Genomic DNA, 26882 nt, shown 5'->3' with positions numbered 1-26882 from the left:
TTTTATATTTATTTCGGCTACCAAATAGCTAGCTTAGAAAGGTCAGCACTCACATCCATTTCTTTCGATTAAATGACAAAGCTGCCAAGATATCATAGGCCCAATGGTTTATTCCACCCTCGTTAACCTCCGAGATAGTGTCTTCCTTCTAGATCAGCATGTTGCTTGCTGCGGAGATTCTGGGCCGGCCTCCCTGCACCGGGTAGCTCTGTCTCACCAGTGCCTGTTCATTTTGCACAGCTGCTGGCAGTGGGACTCTGATGAGAACGAATTGCTCTCACGAAGGCCAGCTGAACGTCATTACTGCGATAGGAGCACATACTTGCTCTGATTCAGAGGGTACCTACTTTTTGTGACGGTAGATTATTTTGGCAATGCCCTTGCGCTTGGTATCAGGGCCAGTGAGAATATTTATGTTTACCTCGATAAATATAAGTCTCTGAGGCTGAGGCATGTTTTCTACCGTGCCGAATGCATGCCAACATTAATGCCCTGGCATCTTTATTGGTCAGTTAAATTCCCTTGCTTGAGGTTATTGAAAGTTATGACACTTTTTCGATTTAAAGGTAGACTGCCACCTTTTTTCCACAAAACGGTTTTCACTAGAGCTGAGCCACCTATGTCCCAGACTGAAGTCGGTTTTCCGAAATTCGAACCCGTTTGCGAGAAATCGGAGACCAAAGTTCAGTTTGATGCCATTTTTTAGTCCAAGAAAACCGACATCTCTACTGTTTATCGATAACTTTGAAACATGAATTTTCTTATCTTTTGGTAAATATATGTCAAAACTTTGATTGTTTCGAGATCAGAGAATAATTTTGGAGTGTCAAAATAAAAGTTAAACTTATATATTCAGTAGTTCATTTTTTCCAAAAAAGTGTGGGAAATGGGGTTTAACATGGGCCAGACCCATTCCAAATGAGCCATGATTTTTTTTAATGTTTTACGAACTTAAATGCAAAATAAATTAAACATATATTAGTAAATCATAAAATATCTTACTTTTTCAAATAAAATGTAATAATCTTATGACCTTGAAGTCTAGTGATGTGTAAACATTGTCGCTAGACATTAACCGATTGATAATTGTATGAAAATCGACAATTTTTTTCGCGATTCACGTGATGATACTTTGTCAGGTGAATTCTAAAATTTTGTTTTGTCCAGGGAATAAATCATATAGGCCGATCTGAGAAAACTTTTTGAAGGTGGCAGTCTTCCTTTAAAGCTCAATTCCACTTTTTGTTATGTTGTTTCTTAGCATCCTTTCAGTCATGTTGACAGGTGAATTCGCTTTCAGCTGGGTTTCGTTGTAATTTACTTTACAATCCCTTTGTTTTCTTTCTTTTGCCTACCACATATCTTAATTAAGGAGAAAAGTTGCAGATCGTGATACGAAAGCATTTGCTTTCTTCTACAGCATTAAGAGGCATTTTCTGCAAAGGATGCCCGATAAGAATTTCTGCTCACGTTTTTGTTGGAGGTGCTTTTGCTTTAAAAGGTGCTTCGCTGAGCGCACGCATTTCGCTGGAGCACGCGCCTAATTGGCTAGCGGGAAGCTATGTAAGACAACCTTAATCACTTGTAAGCAAATCAACTTTTATATGAATATGAATTAAAGGCAAGTCTGAACCCTGTAAAACGTTGAAGAAGCACAAGTTTTATAGGGAGGTTTTGTATATGAAGTAAGCACCACAGTAAAGCGCTAATACGGAAATGAGGTTATTATCAATGTAGGCATATGAAGACAATTGATTCTAAGCAGCAAAAAGCCTACTGAGCCCATACGAGCCTATTCGGTTGTCTTACATGGTCAGTCAGTTGCAATTGTAACCAATCCAGTCGAGCTTGATGGTCTGATCAATGAGATCATAGTGTGTAACGCTCATGTGTCACTTTTTTGAAGGTGTTGGGAGCATTTCTGTGTACCTTGCATTTTCACAATGACGTCTTCACTGAGAGTTAATCTACAAACTTGTGAAAGATCATAACAATGAAATTGATATGAAATTAAATTACCTAAAATTGTATGTCAAATTAGGTCTTCCAATCTTCCTTAAATGGCTTTAACTGTCATTTGTGAAATCAGTCATTTATCATTTGTGAAATGATATAGGCATTTTTCTTTAAAAATCACTTGTCTCTTTTTCGCCAAATAATTTTTATTTCAACATTAAGCTGTGTAGAGACGATGTCTTGGCGACAGTTACGACACAACTTTGGCATTTTTGCTTCTCGTTATCACATTCCTGCACTCAACCTACCTTGCAGCGCAGGCAATAACAGCCTGATGAAGAACCGTCGAGCTTACATTTTTCAACCAAACATCAAACGCTTGGCCAAATTATCATTACTTACTCAGTCCTTAATATCTAGGCTCTTAAAAAGCTACTCACTGGATATAATTTATAAACCAGAACTACATCCCTATTATTTTAGCATCGGACATTTTCATTCCATTGCATGCATATTTTTCTTATCGTTCCCCGACGTGCTGAGAGCGCGGCGCCGATATTAAATTGATAGATCTGACGCCGCCTCCGCCGACCTGGGAAAAGGTTAGCCTGAGCTTCTGTGCGCGGTGGATAACGCAAATAAATGTTCGATCCTGCCAAACACCGGAGGCGTTTTAGCTATCTGTGGTGTTCGGCTGAGCAGAAACATCGCTTGAATACCTGTACTTATACCATAAATCCAAAACAACGCCTGAGAGCAGTGGTGCAAGAAACAGTAGGTCAGTGGCATGGCTGTGATTATCTAAAAATGAGCAAAAAAGAAAAAAGGAGAACATTGATGATAGTAAATATTATCTAAAAACGGTGTTAACGTTGAAACTAGAGTTGATGTTTCTTGATCATCATCAGTCATCATTACATATAGCAAATTGAGCAACAAATGAAAACATATTAATCTCCACTGAAGCACGCACATCCGGGTTATCAATTTATTTATCAGCATTATCATTCGAAATTCATAATCATCGACAACATTGTCATTACATGATCGTAGTGATGACTGATGTATGACTCAAGAATGTCAAGAAGATGTTCTTACCCCATGTAACTGGATTTGTACGAATTTCTGATCTCGTGCTTCAACTTGGTTTGGGCAAGCCAACCGTGACTATTGATTACGAATATTCAAATATTTAGAAATTCACTTGTCTTTTTATAAAAGAAAATGCTTACTTATAAGAGAAGAACAGCCTCTTGATTATTTTTGCCTTAAAATGAATAATAACGATCTGTAACTCGCAAAATTTCAATAATTACAACACTCCAAATAACAATAGCCACTTCGTTGAAGTTAATTTTGCCACGCTACTGCAGGGACTTATACGGTTAAAAACTACTCTTTTTCCAACAGTCCACATCACACTGCGGCATCCCTCGCGTTCAGCTACTATAGTCCAGCTGCCGCGCCTGTGGGCTAGGTGACTGATTTGATAAATCCCAAGAACGACAATGGGCCATTCCAGCTAAAGATGACGCATTTGTCACGCCAGGCTGCCTAGTGTAATTTTGCTATGCGTTATCTTGTCACTTTGGCTCTTTTGTGTCAGTTCATTTTGAAGTGAAAGCCACGGTGCTGCTCGGGCTGAATCTAGACATAGTTTATCTGTATTGTGTAGTGAATATCATCATGCAACAATGACAAGTAAGAAAAAAGGAGACATTGTCGAATTGGAGTTGATAGACAGGCATTGAGAGAGCCCAAAGATAGGTAAACATGCCTAAATCCATTGCTGCAAAGTTTGCAGCTGTTCAAGTTCCACGAAATTTCGTTACGTGCCAATCGTCGGGTGCTATATTGTTCTTGCAGTTCTGCTGCCTACAGACGACTGAATGCTTTTGTCACAGTCCATTCAAACGATTGAGGTGTGTTCAATGACAATTAGATTGTCTCGATTTCCACGTACTCTTTACGATACGAATGCCAAGTGATTTGCATGATCGCCGTCTATTGTCACCATTGAATCACACTGCCTGCACCTTGAATTCAGAAAGAAGCGTTTGGGTTGAAGAGAAGTAACAGAAGTTCTTGCCATTATTAGGCCTGTTCCCACTCCCGTTTCTGTCTCCAATACCCATTGCTCCTTAGCTCTCCACTAATGAGTTTCCAGTACCGATGTCGCACCCTCCACTCACCAGAATGGGTTCATGGTTACCCGAGACGGCTAGTGTCTGGCGTCACAAACGCGTCACTCATCACGCATCACGCGTAAGCCACGCTTAGTTGTCGGTAGCATATTCTAATTTTCACCTTTTGGTCATACAAATACAATCTGGCGTGTAATGTTTGTCTGAGGGAAAGTGCCCTTTGCTGCAAACGAAATACATCCATGGTTGCTGCTGAAAAAAAAAAACTGTTGGCTGTTTACCATTTCTTCTCTACACCGCTTACCCGATATGTTGGATGAAAATGTTATCTACCAAACATTTTAGAATTTCATTGAATATATTGTCTTCTCACCATTTAAACATTGATCACGAGCTGTATCTCTGATTTGTTTGCTGCGGGGAAGTAGCGACTTCACTGTTGTTTTTGCAGCATTACTAGTGTCCTTCCGGGCACATTCTGAGCACCTCGTTTTGTCAAAAGACTGACATATCGCTATTCAGTTCAATTACTTCCTCAGTAGGCTTGAGGCCGGGGCTTTCCTAATATTGCAAGCTGTAAGAACCTATTGTAACTTACTGAAAGCTGTAACTTATTGAAACGGGGCACGGTCCGGTGTTTCACCTCGTATTGATTGTTAACTGTTATTGCACTTAACTGAGCTGGCTATATGAACGAGTGTTTACGTCGACCTTGTATCGTAATCTTAGTTATTTTTTAGAACTTAAAACCAGCAAAACGCCTTTTGGGCGAAGAACGAGCGAGCGAGATAGTGAGCCCTGCACGTGCAGAAGGGCGAGAGGGTGCTTCCAACGGGCTTGCGCAAAGCACCCTTCTAACCGGTCGCTAGCGGTGTGCCAAATTTGAACGCAATCGGCCCAGCCGTTCCTGAGATCTGGAAGCGGCATTCTGCACGTGCGCACGTGCAAACGGGGTCCAAAATGACTTTTGCACGGCACCCTACTAACTGGTCCCCAACCGTGTACCAAATTTGAGCGCAATCGGCCCAGCCGTTCTCGAGATCTGGAAACGCCCCCTGCACGTGCGCACGTGCAGTAGCACCCTAACCGCAACACATGGGAATGCATTGCCTGGTTGGTGCCTACCTGTATGCCAAGTTTCAGCGAAATCGCCCCAGTAATTACCGAGTTACTGAAATGGGAACAAATTTGGCACCTCTTATTGTTGTATTTTGCACGTGCACTGGGGGTGACCCACATGCATCGAGAGCATCCTATTTTGGGTAGAAGGGATGCTGCTACCCTTCAAAAATTACCGCAAGTCAATCGCCCAAGCGGCTGCTGAGATATGAGCCTCTCAAAATCACTACTTTTGCAAAACAGCTTGAACAGTGAACACCCTTGACTTTTCACGTGGCACGTGCCGCGACGGTCACTGAGATGTATCAAAAGTAGTCAATTACGGGGTAGAAGGGATGGGGCTACCCAACAAAAAAGACCGCAAGCCAATCGGTCCAGCGGTTGCTGAGATATAAGCCTCTCAAAAGCGTTACAGGCCGGGCCGGGCCGGGCCGCTCATACTGAGATTTTTCCGTTATACATATTGAAAAGACTCACTTCGCTCGCTGCGCTCGCTCGCTCGTAATAAGCAGGGTCCTCAGCAGAGAGTCAAAATATTTTTTTTTGTTAGGAATCCTAGACACAAGCATGTTTTGTAATTATTTTAAGGTCACATGTAAGGTCTGAAGAGTGCTGCTTTTTACTGCTATTAAATTTTGATGACTTTGATCGTTATAATCAGACATAGAAGCAAGCATCTCAATGGATTCTGATGATTGAACGACTGAATCAATTTTGTATTTTTCTTTGGCAAGCTCCACAAAGCTGCGCAATGTAATAGCCTGTTTTTAGCAGTTTTAAGGGATCTTTAAACTCTAGCACGCTTTAGTAGGTACTTCGAGAGGAAGTGTGTCATCTTTGAAGATTGTTGTGACCTGCTGCACTTCACTGTTTAACTATGTAGGCACATGTTTATGAAACAATTGCGCGTCCCTTGTATGTACTCTAGTGCACCATCTTATCTAGAGGGTAAACTAAATTTGAACTTTAACCCTCGCATGTGTAGGGGGGGGGGGGTCGGATGGACCCCCCCCATGGTTTTTCGCGAATAACTCGCGTAAAAAGCGGCCGATCGCGACGAAACTTTCAGTACCCTCACATTGATCAATTTTACACCTACCCTGAAAATTTCATGACCCTGACCCAAATGACCTTTGACCTGTGACCTCTTTTCCGAGACCATGTTTGGCCGGAATCGCGATTCTGCGTATGTCGACTCGCATTAGCCGCGCGTTTGCAAGCTTTTCGTGGCTCCAAACGTTCAAACATGTGATTTGATGTTGCTTCCATGCATTAGGGTGGGTGTCAAGGTCACCTGAAGGTCAGGTCAGGTCATTGACCTTTGGTGACCTCGGGTGACCTCGGTTCACTTTTTCGAGCTGTACATGTTTCTAGGCTAGTTTTTCGAGCTGAATTCGAATTTAGCAACCATTTGAACATTTACGAAGTAGTTTTGGTGCCTTCGTAACATGTTACGAAGCTGTCAGAGGCGGTTGACACGTACTACGAATACCCGTCACGATGCCTACTGGTTGACCTGACCTGACCTGACCCGACCTGGTCTAAATGCTTAAAGACATCATCTGTGATCAAAACTAACACGATATTCGTGATCAGCACCCCGAAAACCCCCTTAGCAGCCACACTTTACGACTTTCTAGCAGGTCCCGATTTTCCCGACTTTGGGTCATTGACCTGACCTGGAAGGTCACCCAATGACCTAGGACCTTAAAATTGGGTATCATCGGCTTCCTCTCGTCACGGGCAACACGCTCGTTTTTTTCCGCGAAGCTCTAGCTCGATCAGGGGCCAAACGGCAAGGGGGGGGGTCCAACCGACCCCCCCCCCCTACACATTAGAAGCTGGAAAACGCCGCACACATGCGAGGGTTAAAAAAGTCCTTCCATTTCGTCTATATGTTGCCAATAATCTCAACAGCGTAATAGAACTGAGCGGCTTATGTGAGGCAGACCCCGAAATAGGTCGCCGAGTTCTATCTTACAATGGATTGCAGCAATGATACAGAGCTCAACTCGGGCGGTCCAGCCCGAGAGCTGTTCAGGAAGCAAAACTTCCGACCGGCTCGATGAAGCAACAGCCCAAGGTTGGGAAGAGATTTACCACATGCCGTATACCGGTGCAACAGTTAATATCATATTAATTTGATATTTTACACTTAAATCTTAATATTGTGTTAATATTATATTAGTACTATGTTCATATTTATAGTCACCGTGATTATTTTTTGTGTTTTTCATTATTGGGCTGCGTTGAGTTTGCAAGATGAAATTCCTACTTCCCCCTTATTTAGGGTTTGAAAAAGCTGAGGATGAAGATGGTGAAGCGCCAGAAGTTAGAATAAAGATATGGAGTCCAGCAGGAGTGAGGAAACCGTGAGGAAAACTGAAAATTGGGTGAAGCGCTGAATCAAACGCGTCTTGGATCCCAGCTGGAACAATATCAAATATTTCATTGTGGCACGTAAGATGCTTCACGCATTTAAATTGATCGTTTTTTGCGTGCATTATGTAGAAATAATTATTATTCCGATTTCCGACCATGTTCTGCAGCAATAAATACATTGGCATTGGAACGATAACCTTGTTTAGTTGAATTACGTTGACAGCAAAAGTAAGTAAACACGCAGTCACTTACTTTTGCTGTTGCTGTTAGTGAACACACAATCCGTAAATATCTTCTTTGAAATTGGTTCTTCCGCTCAGAATATTCAGTAAAATTTTGTCTGGGAAAATCAAAAAGCCCTAGGGCCGAATCGTTTCCCAAATACCTTCAACATTAGCCGAGGCGGGCCGAAGCCATTTCCCAAATGCACGTGCTAATGTTAAAGGGATATCTCGGCATGTGGTAAACTACTCAAAAGTGCTGCTGCTTCATGCTTGCAGTTTGATTGCAGTGATCAACTTTTCAAGACTTTGGTATACACAACATGGCGGAAATCGTTAGACATTCTGGCCCATATACGGCCAAGGCGAGTGCCTCCCCCTGTGTGGGACACATTAAGCGAACTTTTGTTTAACAATCAGTGTTGTTGGTAGAAAACGTAGGTACCGAGGAAACGTACTCGTGATGCTTTGTGCTTATTTACATACACATAAATTTGCTGACGACCGAATCTCCTATTCATCAACTGCCAGTGTGAGTCCTCACCGCGGGCTCCCGATGAGGAAAGGACCTTTTTTGTCAGCCGGCCGGCCGGCTGTGCGCGGGCGCCTCATTAGATGACTATAGCCAGGCGGGGCACGTCGCAGCGAGTGTGTGCGTTCTGTGCGGGCGTGACCGGCATATCTGTCATCTAGTGCGGCCAGGCACCGTCCGAAAGTCGTTTACCATGTTAGTCGCTTAATCGTGACGATCGTTTACCATTTGGGGATGTATTTGTGGACTTATGAGTGTTTTTGCTCATTGAAAGCAATATTCTAAATGTCCTGTGTGTCAGTCAAAGAAATTGCTGTCATTTCTCTCGGCCCGTAGTCTGTCACATTTAGATGTTCAATTATAGATAAGATGGCCAGTCTGATGTGCTGTTCTGTGTTTTTGCATTTCCAAAAGGATGTCAAATATAGGTCGAGGGGACTGCTTTGATGCCGTGGCAGTATTCACCGCATCCAATTCAAACTGTTTTGGCATATTTCTATCATCTATGTGTCTGTCCCAGCAACAAGACTGTTTTCATAATTTCTGATAACATACAGGACCAGGTTCATAGCGCTCAACTTAGCTAATCGATTTTTGAGCTCGCATTCCATTCTACCAACGTTAGCTTAGCCAACTGATATAAATATCAGTACTGCAACATTTTCATTCCACAGCCTGACACTGATCTGATGCGGAAATAAAATAAAATCATTTCCCGCGATCAAACATAACATAAAACCCTCAGGGGAGATCGGTCGGTCATCGCTTCCTCGCCAAGTGCTGGCTCACCAACAGAACCAAACGACCACAAACGACCACACGATTGGATGATTCATTCGAGTCCCATTTGTGGCCGGACACCTGTTACATGCGTTAAATGTAGGAGAAAAAGAAGCCGCTGTCCATTCTTGAAGACCTTCATTGGGGGCTCTGAATCGTTCTCAACTTTATGCAGACCTTAAGACCACTGCACTGGCATGACAACGTCAGGGCTGCAGCTCAAAGTTTTGTTGTTCAGTTCACTGCTCTGCGTAGTGACTGTGCTAAGAACCCAGCTCACAAATCTTCAAGGAATGTCTTCGCTCACTAGGTATATAGAATCTTCTACTTCTTCTCTTCACTTTGACGGCTCCACGAGCCACTTAAAAAACCCTGGCTCATTGCGACCTACATTAGATTCTCGGACCCGGCGGCTGGGAGGACGCGAGCCAGTGTTGTGTTGTGACTGGACGTGTTCCCCAGATGGGTGGGCGGTAGGACAGCGGTGGACAAGACAGACACTGATGGAGAGCCCCACTGTGGGGTGCGACGCACCGACTGCTTGGCTACAGCGGAGCCTGTCCCAGGCCATGGGTCACGCTGAGGCAGAATTAAGTATCAATCTTGCCCACTATATCTGCTCCTAGTAGTCAGGAATAGTGATTCCTCCGACACTTACACTCTGAAGCCGATAGCTTAATAATCACTAAGCATGCAGTCCCTTTCCTTCCCGAGCCGCATCGGTACCTCAGCGACCATGTGCCGTTTGTGTCACTTTCGACCTTCCCCGTCTTGCCGTCTCTTTCCCCCTTCCATCCCCCTCCTCCCCGCCCCCTGGGCGCGGCTGACAGATGACCTGATCTAGCCGCCCCGTGCCGACTTCATCGGGTCATTCTGTCATCCGGCTGCCCGCGGGCCATTCGGATAGTTCCACATGACAGCCGCAGAGTTTGGGGATGTGTGCGCGAGTGTATGTCTTCCGTCTATTCTTCTTTAGGGCACCAATCACTCCCAAATCCTTGTGCACTGGTGCGTGAGGCTTGTTGTTACATCAATAGTGGCGGACTTTGTATTTTGTTACTTTGAGTTTGGCACTAATGTTAGAGAAACTTCAAAATAAAAGATTTGGACGTAAAGTGTGTTTGCAATTTTTAACATAAAAAATTCATAAATGATGATAAATAGCAAATATCTACTCATTTCTTGTGAGTACACGTAAGAAGTAAGTTAAGTATTAGTTCAACAACCCTGTGAAGCGTGAGGCGGAAACCTCGCCTCATTAGCAATGTAACCCGTAATGTCTTGCACGAGCCCTCCTCGTGAATAATGTCGCTGCTTCCACGCCACGGGGCCACTGTGAACAGTATTTCAAGTCTCGCATGTCGCCGTCAGCTTAGCACAATGATAAACGGCATCCTCACGGCCTTGTCACCCCCCGCTGACGAGTTAAACAAACTAGAATGTCATAACTGAGCTAGTTGACATAGCCGGGACTAACGGGTTTGAGTGCCGTGGGCCACAGCTGCAGGAGGTCCTCCAGTGGACATGATAAGCAACAGGCCGAGTTGGAAACGCTTAGATAGCCGAGCGGCCGACTCTCTTATCATGTCCAACTTGCCGTGAGGAAAATCTGGGGGCTCACTGGCGGTTTTCGTTGAACGACCGAGCGGCGTCAGAAGTGGCTTCACTGACAAACTTCTATGAAGAGCTGAGAGTGTCAGAGACAGATAGATCATAAAACGACTGGGCCGGTCTGAGCTTCCTCCCGCGTGAGCTGCAGCTCGGTGTCAGAGCAGCAGTCAGACTGACTAATTTATGAGGCCGGCCATCTAATTAAGACCGCTAGAACGTTAATATCCGGTCGGATCTATGACGAATCCCATCGAATCCCTAATGATTCATAAACTGGGCCACAGAAGCTAAGTTGGCTCTCGTCAGACTTAAACAGACCATCAGATGCCCAGAACTATACATTTGCTTTACCAAATTAGAGAACTAACGTCAAACTGACAATTTCATTTCAGCAGAAGAGGGTTTATATCACAAAAGCAGCACAATATTTTGCTGCTGTACTGTTTTAATGTTGACAGCATATAAACAAAGCTTCAACTCAAATCACCCAATATATTCCTCAACAAGTTTCTCCATTTCTTACTCCGCTCCTTGACTGTTTCCGTTTCTGACTGATGAGCGACCAGCATAACGTATGACACCGGCCAGCCTCGGGGAGCCATGAGCCCTTCTGGGGGCGGCGCCGACACCGGAAACTCATTAGAGAAGGACTGATGAGACTGAGAAAATAGATGAGAAATGAGAGATGAAGCCGGGGAAGTTAGTTATCAGCGGTCATCAGGATGAAGGGCTGGTAATGGCTGGTGAAGTCATAAGGACGCGAAGGAGGAGATGCTGCCCATGGAGCAAAGAGTAATGATTTGGGGCTACTTGTGATACAGTGTCCGGCAATGAGACAGCATGCAAATGTAAGGTTAAAAAATAACACAAGGGCACGTTCCATATAACAGACATCGGCGCGCAGCACGTCTCGTCAAACATGGTGGATATTATTGGGAGTGACCTCATCTGACCCGGCCCCTGAGCGATCGACCCTGTGACCGCAGCCAACTACAGTGGATCACTATTGTCAGGGACAAGTGGAGCTCATCAAACCGGCTCGACTCAAGATGGGGCTCAGAACAGCAATACTCTGACAACTGAACTTCACAAATGATGAAAATCTCGAACTAAGTAGCAAAACAGCCTGGAAGTATTAGGCGGTCTGTTCACCGGCTTGGGCATGTCTTCTAGTCTTCCAAAAATGGATGCTAGCTTTTAAGGTACTTAAGTTAGAACTGACACAGAAATATTAGTAACGTTCAGAGTAAGTCACAATGCTTATTTACGTCGCAACATCCTTCACCTGATTGCACAGCTTTCTTAGCGAATCACAAAGCTCATGCATGGCAAAGCAGCCCACTAAGCTTGGCTTATGGTATATTGCCGCGCCAAATCACTACTGTCCTGCATTACGACAAATCAATGCACACGACACGCAATACGATACTGCCGGCCGTTCCGACTCCATCGTCGGCGACGAATGTTATTGATGGCATAATACATTCAATGTCATCGGGACTATTGCCTTGATATTTTTAGCGCGCATTCGACAGGTCGCCTTTGAAAACACAGCGAGACAATGCATGGTGGGACTGAAGTGCAACGGACTGCAAGGGACTCAATTTAGGGCACGGTCGTGCAGAGAGCTCGCTAGCTGAGGTCACGTGCGTGGCCTGAATCGGAGTGCGTGTTGCTGGCGGTATGATCACGTGATCAAAGCTGACCTCTGTCTGGTCCATCGTCGGATCATTTAATTTTACTTTGTTTAATTTCGCTTTACTGCTCGTGCACGCCGTCAACAACCCACATAGCTACATCCGTAAAAACTGATTTGCTGAGTATCCTCTTTCATCGCCGTCATGATGCGTCAAGAGCCAGTCTAACAACACCTGTATAAAACACCTGTGGCCTGAGAAGGCCCCGCTGTTTTCTGAGCGGAGGTGTCTCTCTCCATCACTAAACCAGGGCTTGTTCGCTAACACGATACTTTTTTCGGTCACAGGTGCTAGTTGGTGTTTTTATGTTACGTAAGGCTCGGCGAATGACATGTGAGCGGCTTGTCGTCGTTTCTCTGGTCTCTCTGCGTCATGTATGGCGTCATCCGTCACTTCCATGGTGTGACTCGTTGTTATAGGCAAATTAATGTGCGGTATCCCATTAATGAAACTAATAGCCTCTGTAATGTAACGGTGTTAATGCTCAAGGTTAGTGACATGATTTCCGCCATCATTGCCATAACGATGTAAGACGCCAAAACATGGCACTGGGCACTGCTGCCTAGCTACGATGAGGGATCTCCAATGAATATGTGACCCTATCTTCAGCCACTCACCAGTACAATGATTTTATTACTCTGCCACCTCATCTTCGCCCACATATGACGTTATTCAAACCGTGACGTCACTTGTGGGACAGCTATGACGTTTTGTGCGTTCTTTCAATGAGCTGATCCACAGACCACGCAGAATAAATGGCCACACAGGGATGAAAAATGCCGTCCACCAGGCCGGCTGCGGCTGATTTATCGTTTTGTTTCGAACCCTGTCCCAGAGTCTCTGGGGGAAGCTGTGGCATCGGGCTACGGCAAAATAGCGCATGTGGTGGACGCATCCAGGCTGAAAAATAACCGCCATTCTCCCAGCGATCGTTTGATTTTATACCTCATTTACTTCTTTATTGACATTGTATATAGATGGACGATGTTTGCATTGATATTGATACCAAGCATATTTGCGGGATTTTCAAGGAAAACCCACGGTCAAGGTTAATGTGTCAAGGCTGTCACTAAATGTGCATCATGATAGTTTCATATCTACTTCCATAAACAAACTTCCAGCCACGCTCGCTACCAGCATAATTACCTAACAGATATTCATTTTACATGCCATCAATATTGTTCAATGACAACTCCCTCTCTAGATAAGATAACTCGCCATATTGTTTTCTTTCTTCCTGATGTTAATGATTTTGTCTGTCATTAATCGAACACTTAAAACTTTGTTCCACGACTGTCATATGACATGAAATCAAAGTTGTGAGTGTGGCAGTGCATGGCAGTGCGGTGATTTGGGATTTTTGTACAGCTCTGCTGACGTCATTGCTTTGTGTTTTCAGGGCTGCCAAACGACCTCAAGGTGTACTGGCAGCAGTACCCCTGGGGTCTGGGAGTTGCGCTGTGCAAGATCAGAGCCCTCGTCTCAGAAATGTGAGTGTTTACTGATATGTCAATTTGCTGCAGCAAAACACGAACTTTGTAACAGCTCCCTAACTAGCTATTGACAAGCTGATTAGCTACTTAGCTTAATCCCTCTCCACCCGATCATACTCTGAAGTCTGTTGCAAAGACCTGCGTCATCTGCCACCAAGTCAGTTGTTGAGTTCAGAGATGTGGGTAATAGGTAGGATGCAATCTAAATGCGATTTCCCGCAACATTACAAAATCTCATCCGCGGGGCCTTTGATGCTAAAGATGTGTTCACTGTTCATATATGTTCACATGAATAACCAAGTCATTCTTTTGACTTACATCTTTAGATGTAAGTCTATGAAAAACTTACACGTTTTGTCGTTACAACTGAATACATTCATCATCCAAAGCAGAGACAAACGGGGAGCATTCATTCTGGCCAGGGTTCATAATGTCCAGGGTACGCTATGCCCAGTGTCAAAATGGCCATTGCCTTGAATGGGCCAGAGTTCATAATGTCCAGGGATTGCATGGTCCAAATGTGGCCAACTGGCTGCAGATAGGGTATATTCAAAGAGGCCAGGGTTCGTAATGTCCAGGGCACGATGTGTCCAGTGTTCAAAATGGCCAGAGTTCATAATGTCCAGGGCACGATGTGTCCAGTATTCGAAATGGCCAGGGTTCATAATGTCCAGGGCACGATGTGTCCAGTGTTCAAAATGGCCAGTGCCTTGAATGGGCCAGAGTTCGTAATGTCCAGGGATTACATAGTCACTGAAAGTGACGTCATTATGTAAAAAACACGGAATCAGCTCAATGCAAAGCAGTGCAGTGCCGAAGGCAATGCCTTAGGAGAGATTACAGGCAATAGTAAATCAAATATTTTTAGGTTAAGTGGTTATGTATCTGGCTTCAGGCCGAAGGCCTGAAGCCTGATGCATAACCACTTAACCTAAAAATATTTGATTTACTATTGCTTGCAATCTATTCATGCGAGAAACTATTTCCTTATCCCTGGTAGGCAAACATCATTACCTTAGGTTAGGTTAGGTTAGGTTAGGTTAGGTTAGGTTAGGTTAGGTTAGGTTAGGTTAGGTTAGGTTAGGTTAGGTTAGGTTAGGTTAGGTTAGGTTAGGTTAGGTTAGGTTAGGTTAGGTTAGGTTAGGTTAGGTTAGGTTAGGTTAGGTTAGGTTGGGTTGGGTTGGGTTGGGTTGACTATGTAATCCCTGGACACTATGAACTCTGGCCCATTCAAGGCACTGGCCATTTTGAACACTGGACACATCGTGCCCTGGACATTATGAACCCTGGCCATTTCGAACACTGGACACATCGTGCCCTGGACATTATGAACCCTGGCCATTTTGAACACTGGACACATCGTGCCCTGGACATTATGAACCCTGGCCTCTTTGAATTTACCCTATCTGCAGCCAGTTGGCCACTTTTGGACCATGTAATCCCTGGACAATGTGAACACTGGCCAATTCAAGGCACTGGCCAATTCGAGCACTGGACACATTGTGCCCTGGACATTATGAACCCTGGCCTAAATAATACGCACCCGAGACAAACATTCAAAGACTGTTGTCAAAAATGAAGTCGAGCTTATCCTACAGAACATGTGACGGAACTCTTGTAATATGTGCATTCACATCAGAATGAACTGCACGTTTTTCTCGTGTACTGTCAAAAGATATCCATATTCCTCATAAAATCTGTCTCTGGACGGGAACGCTGTATGCGTAGCATGACGACCCTCCGATGCGAGACCAAGTCCATCGATTGAGACCGTCGATACGGTATCGTGCAGTTTTTGTGGCCCAAGTTTACCGAAGTGAAGAAGTGTTTGTGGCTAAGGCAGATGGGAAACGCAACAGCTTTGATCGATATCTCTCGTTTTTTTCCTCTGAACAACGACATCCGCGTTGAACATGAAATTTGATCGTGATGTATCACCTAACAGATGAAAGGCTCTGGCTGGCACCCCTGGCACCTTTATACTTCAACATTCCTACCGATGACTAGACCGGGCAATCGCATTTACATAATGCATTGCATATTACCGGTCGGTGGTCTTCGAAGCCGCAAGCGAATGTTGAGATGCCCATTCGGAATACGGAAAAAATGTTAGTGAATACGGAAAACGTTCGCGCCAGAGTCTTGCTTTGAGCTGAAACTCCATTCTGGGAAACAATCGTTGGGTGTTCGCGCTGCGCCGATTCCCAGGGGACCTATGGGACCGCCGGCCTGGGAGATTGCCGCGACGGAGAATCTCACCAGCGAGCGCCGTGAGGTGGCGAATAGTGATGAGGTGTTATCGGGGCTCCTCAGCCATCCTCCGGTACTCTGCCGCGCTCCCTCCGCTCTGCCATAGGTACTGAATGTCTTTTTGTCTACTGTTCGCCATCCATTGTCCGTCGTATACCGTCCTTTGTCCACCATCCACCGTCCACCGTCCGTCCACTGTCCACTGTCCACCATCCACCGTCCGTCCACTGTCCACCGTCCACCGTCCACCGTCCACCGTCCGTCCACTGTCCACTGTCCACCGTCCACCGTCCACCGTCCACCGTCCACCGTCCACCGTCCGTCCACTGTCCACCGTCCACCGTCCACCGTCCACCGTCCACACTCCACCGTCCACCGTCCGTCCACTCCACCGTCAACCGTCTACCGTCCACAGTCCGCCGTCCACATTCCACCATCCACACCAACGGTCGCCACTCTGGGGCTCCTAAAATATCGCCCACAAGCTGGGTGTTGAGAGCCATGCATCACCGTGGACTGGAACTTGGCTTCCTGAGACCCCTGCGGCAGAGACCATTATCGCCCCAGTCTGCGCTAAAGCTTGAAGCTCGGAACTAACAAAAGCGCTGCTAGGTCACGTATATATTTCCCCATATACACTCCACGCATCCCTTTCAATGGATCTGAATCATTTCTAAGCCTGAATGATTTCTTTTTTTTTGCCTCCAGAGACTATCCCACATACCATACATTTTTTTTTTTGCTGTTTAAATATGTGTGAAGTGTTTTCTTGTGGCTGTCAGACATTTGATGCTCAGTACGTAATGGAATCATCAATCAGCGAAAAGTGACTGAATTGCGTGTGAGTTTTAAGCCATCTTACATCTTTTTCGCACTCGCATTCTTGCATTTTCTGCAAAATGCCAAATGCTGTTATTTTCGTTCGTGCGTTGATCAGCAGCCCACGTCTTTGCCGTCTCGTCGCAGCCCCAACCGTCCGCTTCATAATGTTTCTGTGTATGTGCGTGTCGCAGGATACAAAAAGAAATATGATGAAGTTTATTGTAGCTGGTTCCTTACGATAACGTTTTGCGGAAGATTCATTTCTTATCTTGGGCTCATTTTCGAAACGGAAAACACGACACAATTTTCTTTTCATCTGTAAATATGTGATGTCACTGCTGCAGGCATACCTACCGTTTGCTGTAGATTCATTTTCACAAATACGCCTGTGCATGATTGCGTTGTGTGATCATGTTCGATGGCATACATATTGCATACATTGGTCACTATCTTCTTTTTCTTAAAACAGGTTTGCATCAAGTAGTAGTAGTTTGTCATGACAACGATAAATTATTTGTACAAAAGAGCTTTTAAAGGCATCCGCCCAGCTACTGTTTTCGGTAAAAGTAGAACGACCAGCTGCTCCCTCAGAATGGTCGATAGACTGCAACCAATCAATTAGATAACTGCCAATGTTCAAAGACCTACCGCCAATCCCTTATTAAAACTACCAACAGTCAACGCTGTACCGTAATCTGCTCCTTTAGACTCTTCGGAAGGCAAAGAGTCTGTTCTATCGTTCCATCTTGATGGCAGATCCGGCGTTCTTTTCAGCACCGGAGGTGGCTTGAATTTCCAACTTTATTTAACGCCAGGCTCTTAACAGTTTGTATGGGGGATAATGATACCAATCACCCAACACTATTGTATGGATAAGCCGTTCATTACGCGAGCGAACTACATAATTTTTCAGTTATGATGCACATTGACACCGGTTATTTTGTTGAGAGAGGCCAACGCATTGGACCATCGAATAATATAAAATGCGTGATAATTGCTGGTGATGAAATTAGAATAAGATTTTTAGAATATTATCCAACGTCCCTGTGCATGAGAGGAGTGCCGAATTTTCTCCTCCCCTATTCTAGCTGGTATCGCACTTAACCCTGTTGCTTATTGTTTTTTTTTTCTAATTAGGATACGATCAGCTATCTATACTTACATCACTGCATGCGTACTTACCTCCGTTCAATGCAGGCTTTCGCAACAATTGTGCACTTTCGTGAGCCGAACATTGTTTACTTTTCTGCAGGTATGCTGCCACTTACATCTGCTTAATGACGATGCAGCAGCACCTGTTAAGTAAAGTTTGCTTACTTGGTAAACGAGCCCGTCAGGAACATAAGCCTCTTCTTGCACTCACGGGCTCAGCGACAGCCATTGAGCGCAGCTCGACGATATGCTAGGGTTTCTAGGACCAAAGCGCTACTTAGTAACAAAGGGAACTGCGGTTAGTGAGAGAATTGAAGTTTATCGGCTGTAATAAAAAAGCGCTTTTGATGCATGAGATAATGACCCTATCAACCCAAGCTGGTATGTACGTGCGTGAATGCATTGGCACCCAATCGATATATCATACACTATTGCTATGCTATTATCTGTAGTTCTGCCTTCAAATTCGTTTCACAACCCATCCAATGCGAAAATACCTTAACCACACATTTCAAGGCGGCCAACACATTATCTTTACAAAGCTTTGTTAGCATGGCTGGCCCAGACAGAACGATCGTTGCTAGCGAAAAATGATCATGACATTCACACAGAATGCAGCTAATGGACCCTTATTCACGCTCAACAGTTGAGTGACAACACTTTCATGCCTGGTTTCTCGGTGCAGCAAAGTCCAATATTTCCGTGACTCGTCGCATTTGCTTATGTCCATGCACGGAATGAATGTAAACAGTGCACCGGGCGAGAATACAGGCAAATGAAGTGCCTCATAAATCAATCTATTTACCCTCCGCACTGCAGACTGAAGGTGCGTATTTTCATTTCACTCGAACATTTTGACGCTGTAGATCAAAATGAGTCTTAAATGACTGGAATTTCCTGGCGAGTAATGGTTGTTAAACATAGCGATCGCGAACCTAAAATGACCCGATTTGCTCAGCTGACGACAAAGCATGAACCTAGAACTGAAAGCCAAACTGGGTTTCAGGCGTTCATAAATTTAGCAGGGATGCCAGTGATAAGCCATCCAGCTTATTCAGCAAGTCAGCGGCGAAGTGGAGCCAGCTTTACAGCATGATTGACTGGACGACCAAACAGCTATAGGCAAAACGAAATGTGTGGATGCTCCAAGCATAAACTGGGTTTCATGGGCAAAATATGACACAAATAGTTCCATAATCGGTATCAGGCGAGACCAACACAGGCAAGACTGTTTTATAGGCTGTGTTTGTAGATCAAAGAAAAAAACTGGTGCCAGAGGCCTACAGACGTGAATGATTGATCGTAGGATTTACTAATAAAAGATATGTGAGGAGAAATAGGGAAAGAAGATCAAGTTGATATGACTGCCAATAAGATATCAGAGGCTCAGGTAAATGACATTGAGGTGTAAGGAAATCATTTATTAATCAATCAACATAGCTTAACAAACCGCAATACCTACTTAGTCCGTGCCTCTGGCCAAGCATGGTGCCACTGTTTCCATGACCACCCTCCCAGACATCCCTCCCCTCCCCTCAGTCCCCCGCGGCGCTCCCCATCACGATCTCGGTATGACCGAGGACCGGCAGCTCCGCCTCATTAGCCGCGCCAGCCGTCACGGTGCGCATTATTCGCCGCCCACGATGACGTCACGCGTAGTCAGCTGGCGCGGCCCGCCTGAGGCTCTATAGCGCGGCGATCGGTGTGTAATGCACCCTGGCTGATGACAGCTTTTAGCGGTCCGTATTGGGAAGCTGTCGCAGATAATGCTGGCCCGTGAGCTATGCCGAATTGGGATGGCTCGTTTAATGCGGAATGCGTGCCATTACCCGGATGTTCGCTATTCTAGAGATATGCATCAGAGGACAGAGTGTCGAGATTGGTTTGGCGGCGAAATGCTGGGAATCTCATTGGAAGTCAGGCCATGTGGCATCTAACCTCGGATGAGATTAACAATGATAATTTACGGTAGCTTTATAAGCTCGATGGGTTCGCGTGACAACGGGCAGGGATGTATGGCCCCAGGCGTGTACTTGCTTGGCCATAGACGCTAGATACTAGATAGACAATCGCCGATCCGATCGAAGATCATGCGGTAACTTTGCTTTCATAGCCGATGATACTGTGCCGCAATGCACCACTGTTCAGCGGAACAGCATACCTACCAGCCGACACTGGAACGCTGCGGCTCACGGCCCAGCGTTTCATCTGACGTAGGTATTTACTCTAGGCGCAATCGCGAATCTCAGAGCATTCCAATTGAACGCTTTCCGACTAGTTTGCCCAAAAGCAGTGTATAGTCGACTATCATGATGTTCCACTCCTCAGAAGCTATCAGTTGACCCGTGACCGGAGCGCTAAGTTGTGCCGTTTATCACGCTGGCATAGCGTGTCGATTGTGAGCATTGGGACAAAGCTATAATTTGTGAACTCATGCGGCACAGCCTACCACTCCAGGCAAATAATTGCCTGTGAAAAGTAGAACATCATTCTGTAGTCGACTATACACTGTAGTGTATAGTGTACATACGTATGTAGAGTATTTCGTGCCAGGCACTGGCCATGGAAATGCTTATATTGTCATCCCTAAGCAGAGTCCACACTGCACAGCTACAATACCCAACATAAACGCCATGCAAGGAGTGCATGCACTGTAAAAAAAATGTCACGAGCCAATTCTATGACAAGGAGTGGGTTACACGGTCGTCCATTGTACCTTGCTGTTATATATAGGGACATTATCAGCCTGAGAGTTGTTAGTTAAAGAGTGGCCTCGTGAAACGATTGGTTACAAACGGTAACCTAATAACTTAAATGCTTCCCTAACACCCCTTCCTGCTTATCAACATATTTCGCGCTGTGTCGGAAAACTACGCATAGTCTCATAATTAAATCCGCCAGAAGCTTGTTGCATGCTAGTTACATGCGTGTTTCATTATCGTGTCATATTATTATTATGTCGGCAAATGAGGCACCGCCCTGCACGTGCTTTAAATATAATCCTGCGCACACGCCACCTAGTCGGAAACTCATCATCGGACTAGTCCTGGTAGGGTTTTCGTGTTGCCGAATGAGGCGAAACAACTTTGATTCGGTAGTGCCTCATAAATCCCTGCTACGGTGAGCAGCGACGAGTCTGAGACTGCTTCTAAAACGCGTCCTTCACTTCCGGCGTGGCCGTCATTTCCGGCCGCCATTGTTCAGTTCTGCGGCTGCCGGCGGTTGGTGCGGTTGTGTTGTGGCACGGTGCGTTGTGAAGTTCTCGAACTGGGATATTTCGAAGGTACGTTATATTGTATGATATTTACGTAGCAATGGGCGACATTTTATTTATTTTGTAATATTCTGAACACATGTTGCGTCATAGAATTCACCCCTTGACCGTTGTGGGCCACTGTTTCGCTTGAATTCCGACTATTGGAAGACGGACTTTCTTTCAGTTGCTGTCTAGCCTTTTTTTCCAAATGTGTAAGCTACACATATTGCCTCACATTGATTTATCTTATACAAAAATCAGTTGATGTAGATAATAAAGCCATCCTCACTGATATTTTAAAATCAGCAGTTAATTTTCTTTTCTGTTTGCAGAGTTACTAAAAGTTGTCGGAGACTGAGGCATGAAGGTATACCGGAAGCCAGCGATATTTCTGTTGGTAAGCCTCGCCCACAAAAAAAATACTTGCTTGAATCTGCAAAGTATGGCAAATATTTGATGGACTGCACAGTGCACAATGTACCTGACATGACAGGATCAACTTGCTCACTCGCCTGTTGTAAGCGCCGTTACGTCAGAGCCCGTGGAAGTGCCCGATCGTGTCTCATGCAACCGTAGTATTTTGTGAATGTTATTGGTGGTGACTCGAATCAGCTTTTGCACCACTCCACTATGATATTGTAATATGTATATATTTAGATATTTTGTATCGTATGCTAATAAGTAATAAACGTTATTTTTGTGTATGTTTTTTTTGCAACGTGGCTGGCACGCTGTCGTGGCTGTCGTTGGCCGGGTCGTCCACCAGTCGGAGGGGCGGCTGGGGAGAAGGAGGGGGGGGGGGAGAAGGAGGGGGTGACGCAATTGAGCTAGTATTTCTACTGGGCAGCAATAGCAGGCGCTAGCTGGTTGGGTTACCAGGCGAGTCCTGCTAAGGAGCCTAATCGACGTACCGATCTGCTGGTTTTGCCCTCGTTTTCAAACGAGGTACCGAATAACGAAACGAGGGGCTGACACGGGGGTGCTCGGCTTATGAGGCGTGGGCTTGTCATTTACTAACGAAACAAGCTTGTACCCTCTTACTAGCTAAATATGAGGCGATTTTTACACGTCGCTGCATGCTCATTTTTGCGCCAGCGGTTTTCCTACAAGGGGCTTGTAAGATTTTTTTACAGTGCGCCGTTTCCAAGAAAGCAATACGTGTCGCTCACAGCTGGGTCATTTTAAAGCTAACACCTAGATAGGTTGGTGGAGTGCACACTGCACAATTGTTGTAATAGACTTCATTGACGTTCAGGCTACGAGAATGAAAACAAAGGCAAATTAAATGAAGTTATACACTTCATATACTGCAATTAACTTGATAACTTATAATGGTGCTGACCTAAAATCAGGAAAACACAAACTCTTGATCTCAGGCTAATGAGGTAGTTAATATGATCATCCAAATGAATCCTTTTCTAAAAAACCTCGCATTGACCAAGCCTTAGGAAGGTACTCGTACTCGTAAATCTTCTCTTAATTATAAGCTTTTTCTCTTTTTAGTGAAAGGAACTAAACAACTTTTAATTAGCTCTCATTTGAAACGGAAGTCCCCTAATTCGTGACAGGATTTGATGAGGTTCAAGTCAAAACTACGTGACTAGCAATAAGAGATAGCTGGTGCTCACTGTTCGGGCTGTTGAGTGGTTTGTGGTAATTAATATTGACTACATTTGCAGTTTATTAGCACTGATCAACGTAAACTCGGGTTCCCTCATTCAATGGCCATGCCATGTTCAGTTACCCTTGAAGCCTAGCGTCAGTCCCCCTCGCTGCTTTCCCGCCTGCGGGTGGTACGTACAGCCAGAACCTGTTCCTATAGCAGACTACGCTAGCTGGCAGCGGCCATGGCCCGACCTACTCTCTCTCAGCGGCGGTGGATGTCGGGGCGCCGAGCCAGTGGCGACGCTTGTTCGTTAATGGCCTGCCGTCAGTGGCGCCCTGAAACTAACGACGCCAGCCAACAGGTCCCAGCTAAGCCGCCGGCGTGTGCTGGCAGGGCAGACCGTTCATCGTCAGTGGCCCGAGCCGAGGGTGTCCCGGGGGTCTACACTCTACAGGCTGTTATCTCGACCTCCGCCCTTGCTGAGAATGCTCCTCGCCTGCATCTCTCTGTATTTGTCTCTGCCTCTCTATCTCTCTGTCTCTGTTCCTCTCAATCTCTTTCTCGGTTTCTCTCCTACCCACTTCTCTATTCTTTTTCTATCGCTCCACAAGTCGTTAAGATATTTCTATCTCTCAATCAGGGGACGACATGCCACATGTGGCGCAGTGCGTCATATTCGTCGATACCACAGGGCCTGCGTCGCAATGGCCTCGATATGGCAGCGCTTGGTGGCGTGTCCAGAATTGTCGCTTATTGCCACCAATGTCTGCACTGCTGGGTCAAAGTGGCCGCATTGGCAGCAACCGATCGAAATAGACGGCGCGCTCTTTCTAGAGCCACATAATAAGACATATCGGGGGAAGAGCCATATCTAGCCTTAAGCCATATCAGGCTTGAAGAGACTCCATCCTCGTTTTGATTAGGGATTTCTGGGGTTGGATGGGGATGGGGTGGGTAATTGAACGCTGACGACAAAGGAATTTCAATGGGGTGAAGAGGAATGAGCATAAAACGTGCCCGGCCTGCCAACAAATGGTGGCCAGACGAAAATCTGCATGGAAATTGCAAGTCACTTAAGCCGGGAATAGAATGCTATGATGAAGCGTTATCCAATGCATATCGAGGATGTGGTTACTTGTGTACGTTTCCATATTACATTCATCGCATTTACATATGCCTACACATTTACAGTTTTTTTTTTTTTTGCTACGATTGTGGTGTACGGGGACCCGCAGTTGCTACTGTACACGAACCCCAAGTCTAACCGTCTGTCCTGTCCAGTAACAACCGATAACATTGATATCGACTGCTGGTCCCTGTACAAGAGCAGCTAAGGTTTCCTGTGAGTACCCTCTGACAGCTTATCGTTGTTTCCTGTGAGGGTGCTGGGACAATTTACTCAGGGTCGCTGTACAGTAGCAACTGCGGGTCCCTGTACCTACCAATGCAGTTGTGAGTTACATACCTAAAACTCTGCCCAACAAAAATGCAACGCGATATTTCCTTTATATTATAACAAATATAGGGTATATCAGTATTTGCTTAAGTCCAAAATAATGAAAATGTTCTTTGACAAAGTGTTATGATCTCTGTTTGTGCTCAAAACATTAGCATTATCACCGCCCCAACAACTTCCCTTTCTCTGCGTCCGACAAGACCTACGAGTACTACATGTCGCCAAATCACCTGTATAGCTCCTCTATATACTGACAGGTCCGATCTCAACGATCCCTCAACTCCTTGCACCTAATCTCCACTTCTCCCTATGCAATTACCACTGTACACTGTACTGTACTTCTAGTATTGTCTACCCCCATGTGTTCTACTGTGCTACACTGTCTGCACTCGTCACCCACCTAACCACCCATCTCTGCGCTCCACAGGACCTCCTACGTGTCCGTGCTGATAATAGTGGCGTTCAGCCTGGAGCGCTACCTCGCCATCTGCCATCCGCTGCTGTCCTACACGATGGCCGGTCTGAGACGAGCCATGCGCATCATCGCGGCCATCTGGCTGATATCGCTGTGCGCCGCCGCTCCATTCGCGTTCTACACGGACGTGCACTACATCGAATTCCCTAGAGGTGGGTACTCAGAGAGCGTGGGCTGTGGTAGGCCGTCCGGTGGTGTATAAGGTCAGGTTAGACAGTGGGTTGGGAGTGGCAGAGTTCGTGTGTTTTGGGTTTGCCGTATTGCGTTATTATTGCTTGATTTGTTGGTACATAACCATAGACATTAGACTTATGCATTACTACTGATATATGTAGAGTATAGTCTAACGTCTATATCGGTGTTGCACTGGTATTTCAGAGGTCCAACTCGTTGTGTTACAGGAACACCTATTCCATTTTAGGCATCGGTGTTTCAAAATCTGGATTTCTCCAACCCTGCGTGTTTAACTTCCATCCAAGCTCATAGTCGCCAATGTCGTGATCAGCATTCGATGCTGGTAATAGATATGTGTTCAATGTAAATCCTCAGTCCCAGGGCTCACGGCTTAGGCTCTGAGGTCCGTTTGGAATAAGTGGCAGTGGTCCTTGTTTAATATTCCAGCCTCTGGACTACCAAGCAGATCGCGAAAATGATGGGTTTCTGCCACTTTTGGTATTTCATTAGGATTTGCATTTTAAAGAGCTTTGTGTCCAATCAAGGGTTCGCAATAATAGCACAACTTTACTGTATGGTGAAGTGATGCAGACTTTCGAGTAACTGATTATCATTCAAACTTTCTGCTGGAGAAGTTCCTTCTGCTACTTTGCCAATCTATCGATGGATTGCATCAGAAGCACACCTTTTGTTATGCATTACTTTGGATTGCTATTGACGTCTTTACCGTAAAAAGCAGCAAAAATGCTTCAAAGATTGAAGCATTTATATTTGATGCTGCAAGGAAATTTCGCACAATAGACCTGTGGTCTGAACTCTGAACTCTAAAGTATATAACTATTTTTCCATTTCTTTCATTGATTTCCCTTTTTTAATGCTGCGTCTTTATGAGACGCATGCAGACGTCTAAATTTTAACGTAGCACGCTGAATTAATCAACTGCACTTACTACACCATCAGCGAAGTTTTTGGCAGGTCTCGCTAAAGGAACTCTCAGCGGTGTTATTAACTGTCATTTGTCGCTACATTGCACCACATTTTGCACGATGTATATGCAAATTTTATTTCAAAACACTGTCTTAACGTATTAGAGTGTGACGACCGGATTAGACGCACCCGAAGCGCCGCACTGGCCGCGCTGAGCCGTCTCCGTCCCCGACCATCCGCCTTGGATGGCGGTGTTGCTAGCCAGGGCACGTGCTACTGATGAGGCCCGCTGCTTTGATGAGTATTTGGCTGTGCAGTGTCGCGCAGTTCACTTAGACTTTCCGAATGGCGGCGGCAAAAGAAGCCCGCTGTTTCTGTGATTGCACTGCGGTAGGCTTGAACTTATATGAGGTATGAATAGTAAATGCTGTTGAACACAGTTGCGGCCAAATGGCTGAAATTGTACCTATAAATCGGATTATATTGCGCCTCAGACTGTGCACTTGATTCAGAAAATGTGTCTGATAAGAAAATTTACTCCAAAGCCATGAACATTGTCTGTCATGTTGGGAATGATTTACTTCGGAGTTATGGTCGCTGGACTTTAAAACAGACATCACATAGACAGGTTGATAGCTTCATTCTTAATTGAATAATTGCTTTTTGCAGCCCGTTGTAATGTTTGAAAATGTATTCGCTTTCATCCGCCTTTAAAAATGGAAAGAAGTATTAGCACACCGCTCAAATTAATTTTAGATATCAAGATGTAAATAAAAAACTCAGCTGTGTTCCTTCTACACCTTTTTAGGCGCAATTTCAAAAAGTTGAA

General features: G+C 45.2%; 1 protein-coding gene across 1 annotated transcript in view; it reads left to right on the top strand.

The window, feature by feature from the left end:
• LOC122374999 (neuropeptides capa receptor-like) overlaps positions 1–26882 on the top strand; it is a 62216-nt gene that overhangs the window by 1455 nt on the left and 33879 nt on the right. The window contains exons 2-3 of the mRNA XM_043354128.1: positions 13842–13932; positions 24905–25104. Of these exons, the coding sequence (XP_043210063.1) occupies positions 13842–13932; positions 24905–25104 (291 nt within the window). The remainder of the gene's footprint in view (positions 1–13841; positions 13933–24904; positions 25105–26882) is intronic.

Source organism: Amphibalanus amphitrite, unplaced genomic scaffold, assembly GCF_019059575.1.
Source record: "Amphibalanus amphitrite isolate SeventyFive unplaced genomic scaffold, NRLGWU_Aamphi_draft 001754F_arrow, whole genome shotgun sequence".
Classification (NCBI taxonomy): domain Eukaryota; kingdom Metazoa; phylum Arthropoda; class Thecostraca; order Balanomorpha; family Balanidae; genus Amphibalanus; species Amphibalanus amphitrite.
Note: the sequence above shows the minus strand (reverse complement) of the source record. Positions and strands in the feature narration are given on the sequence as shown.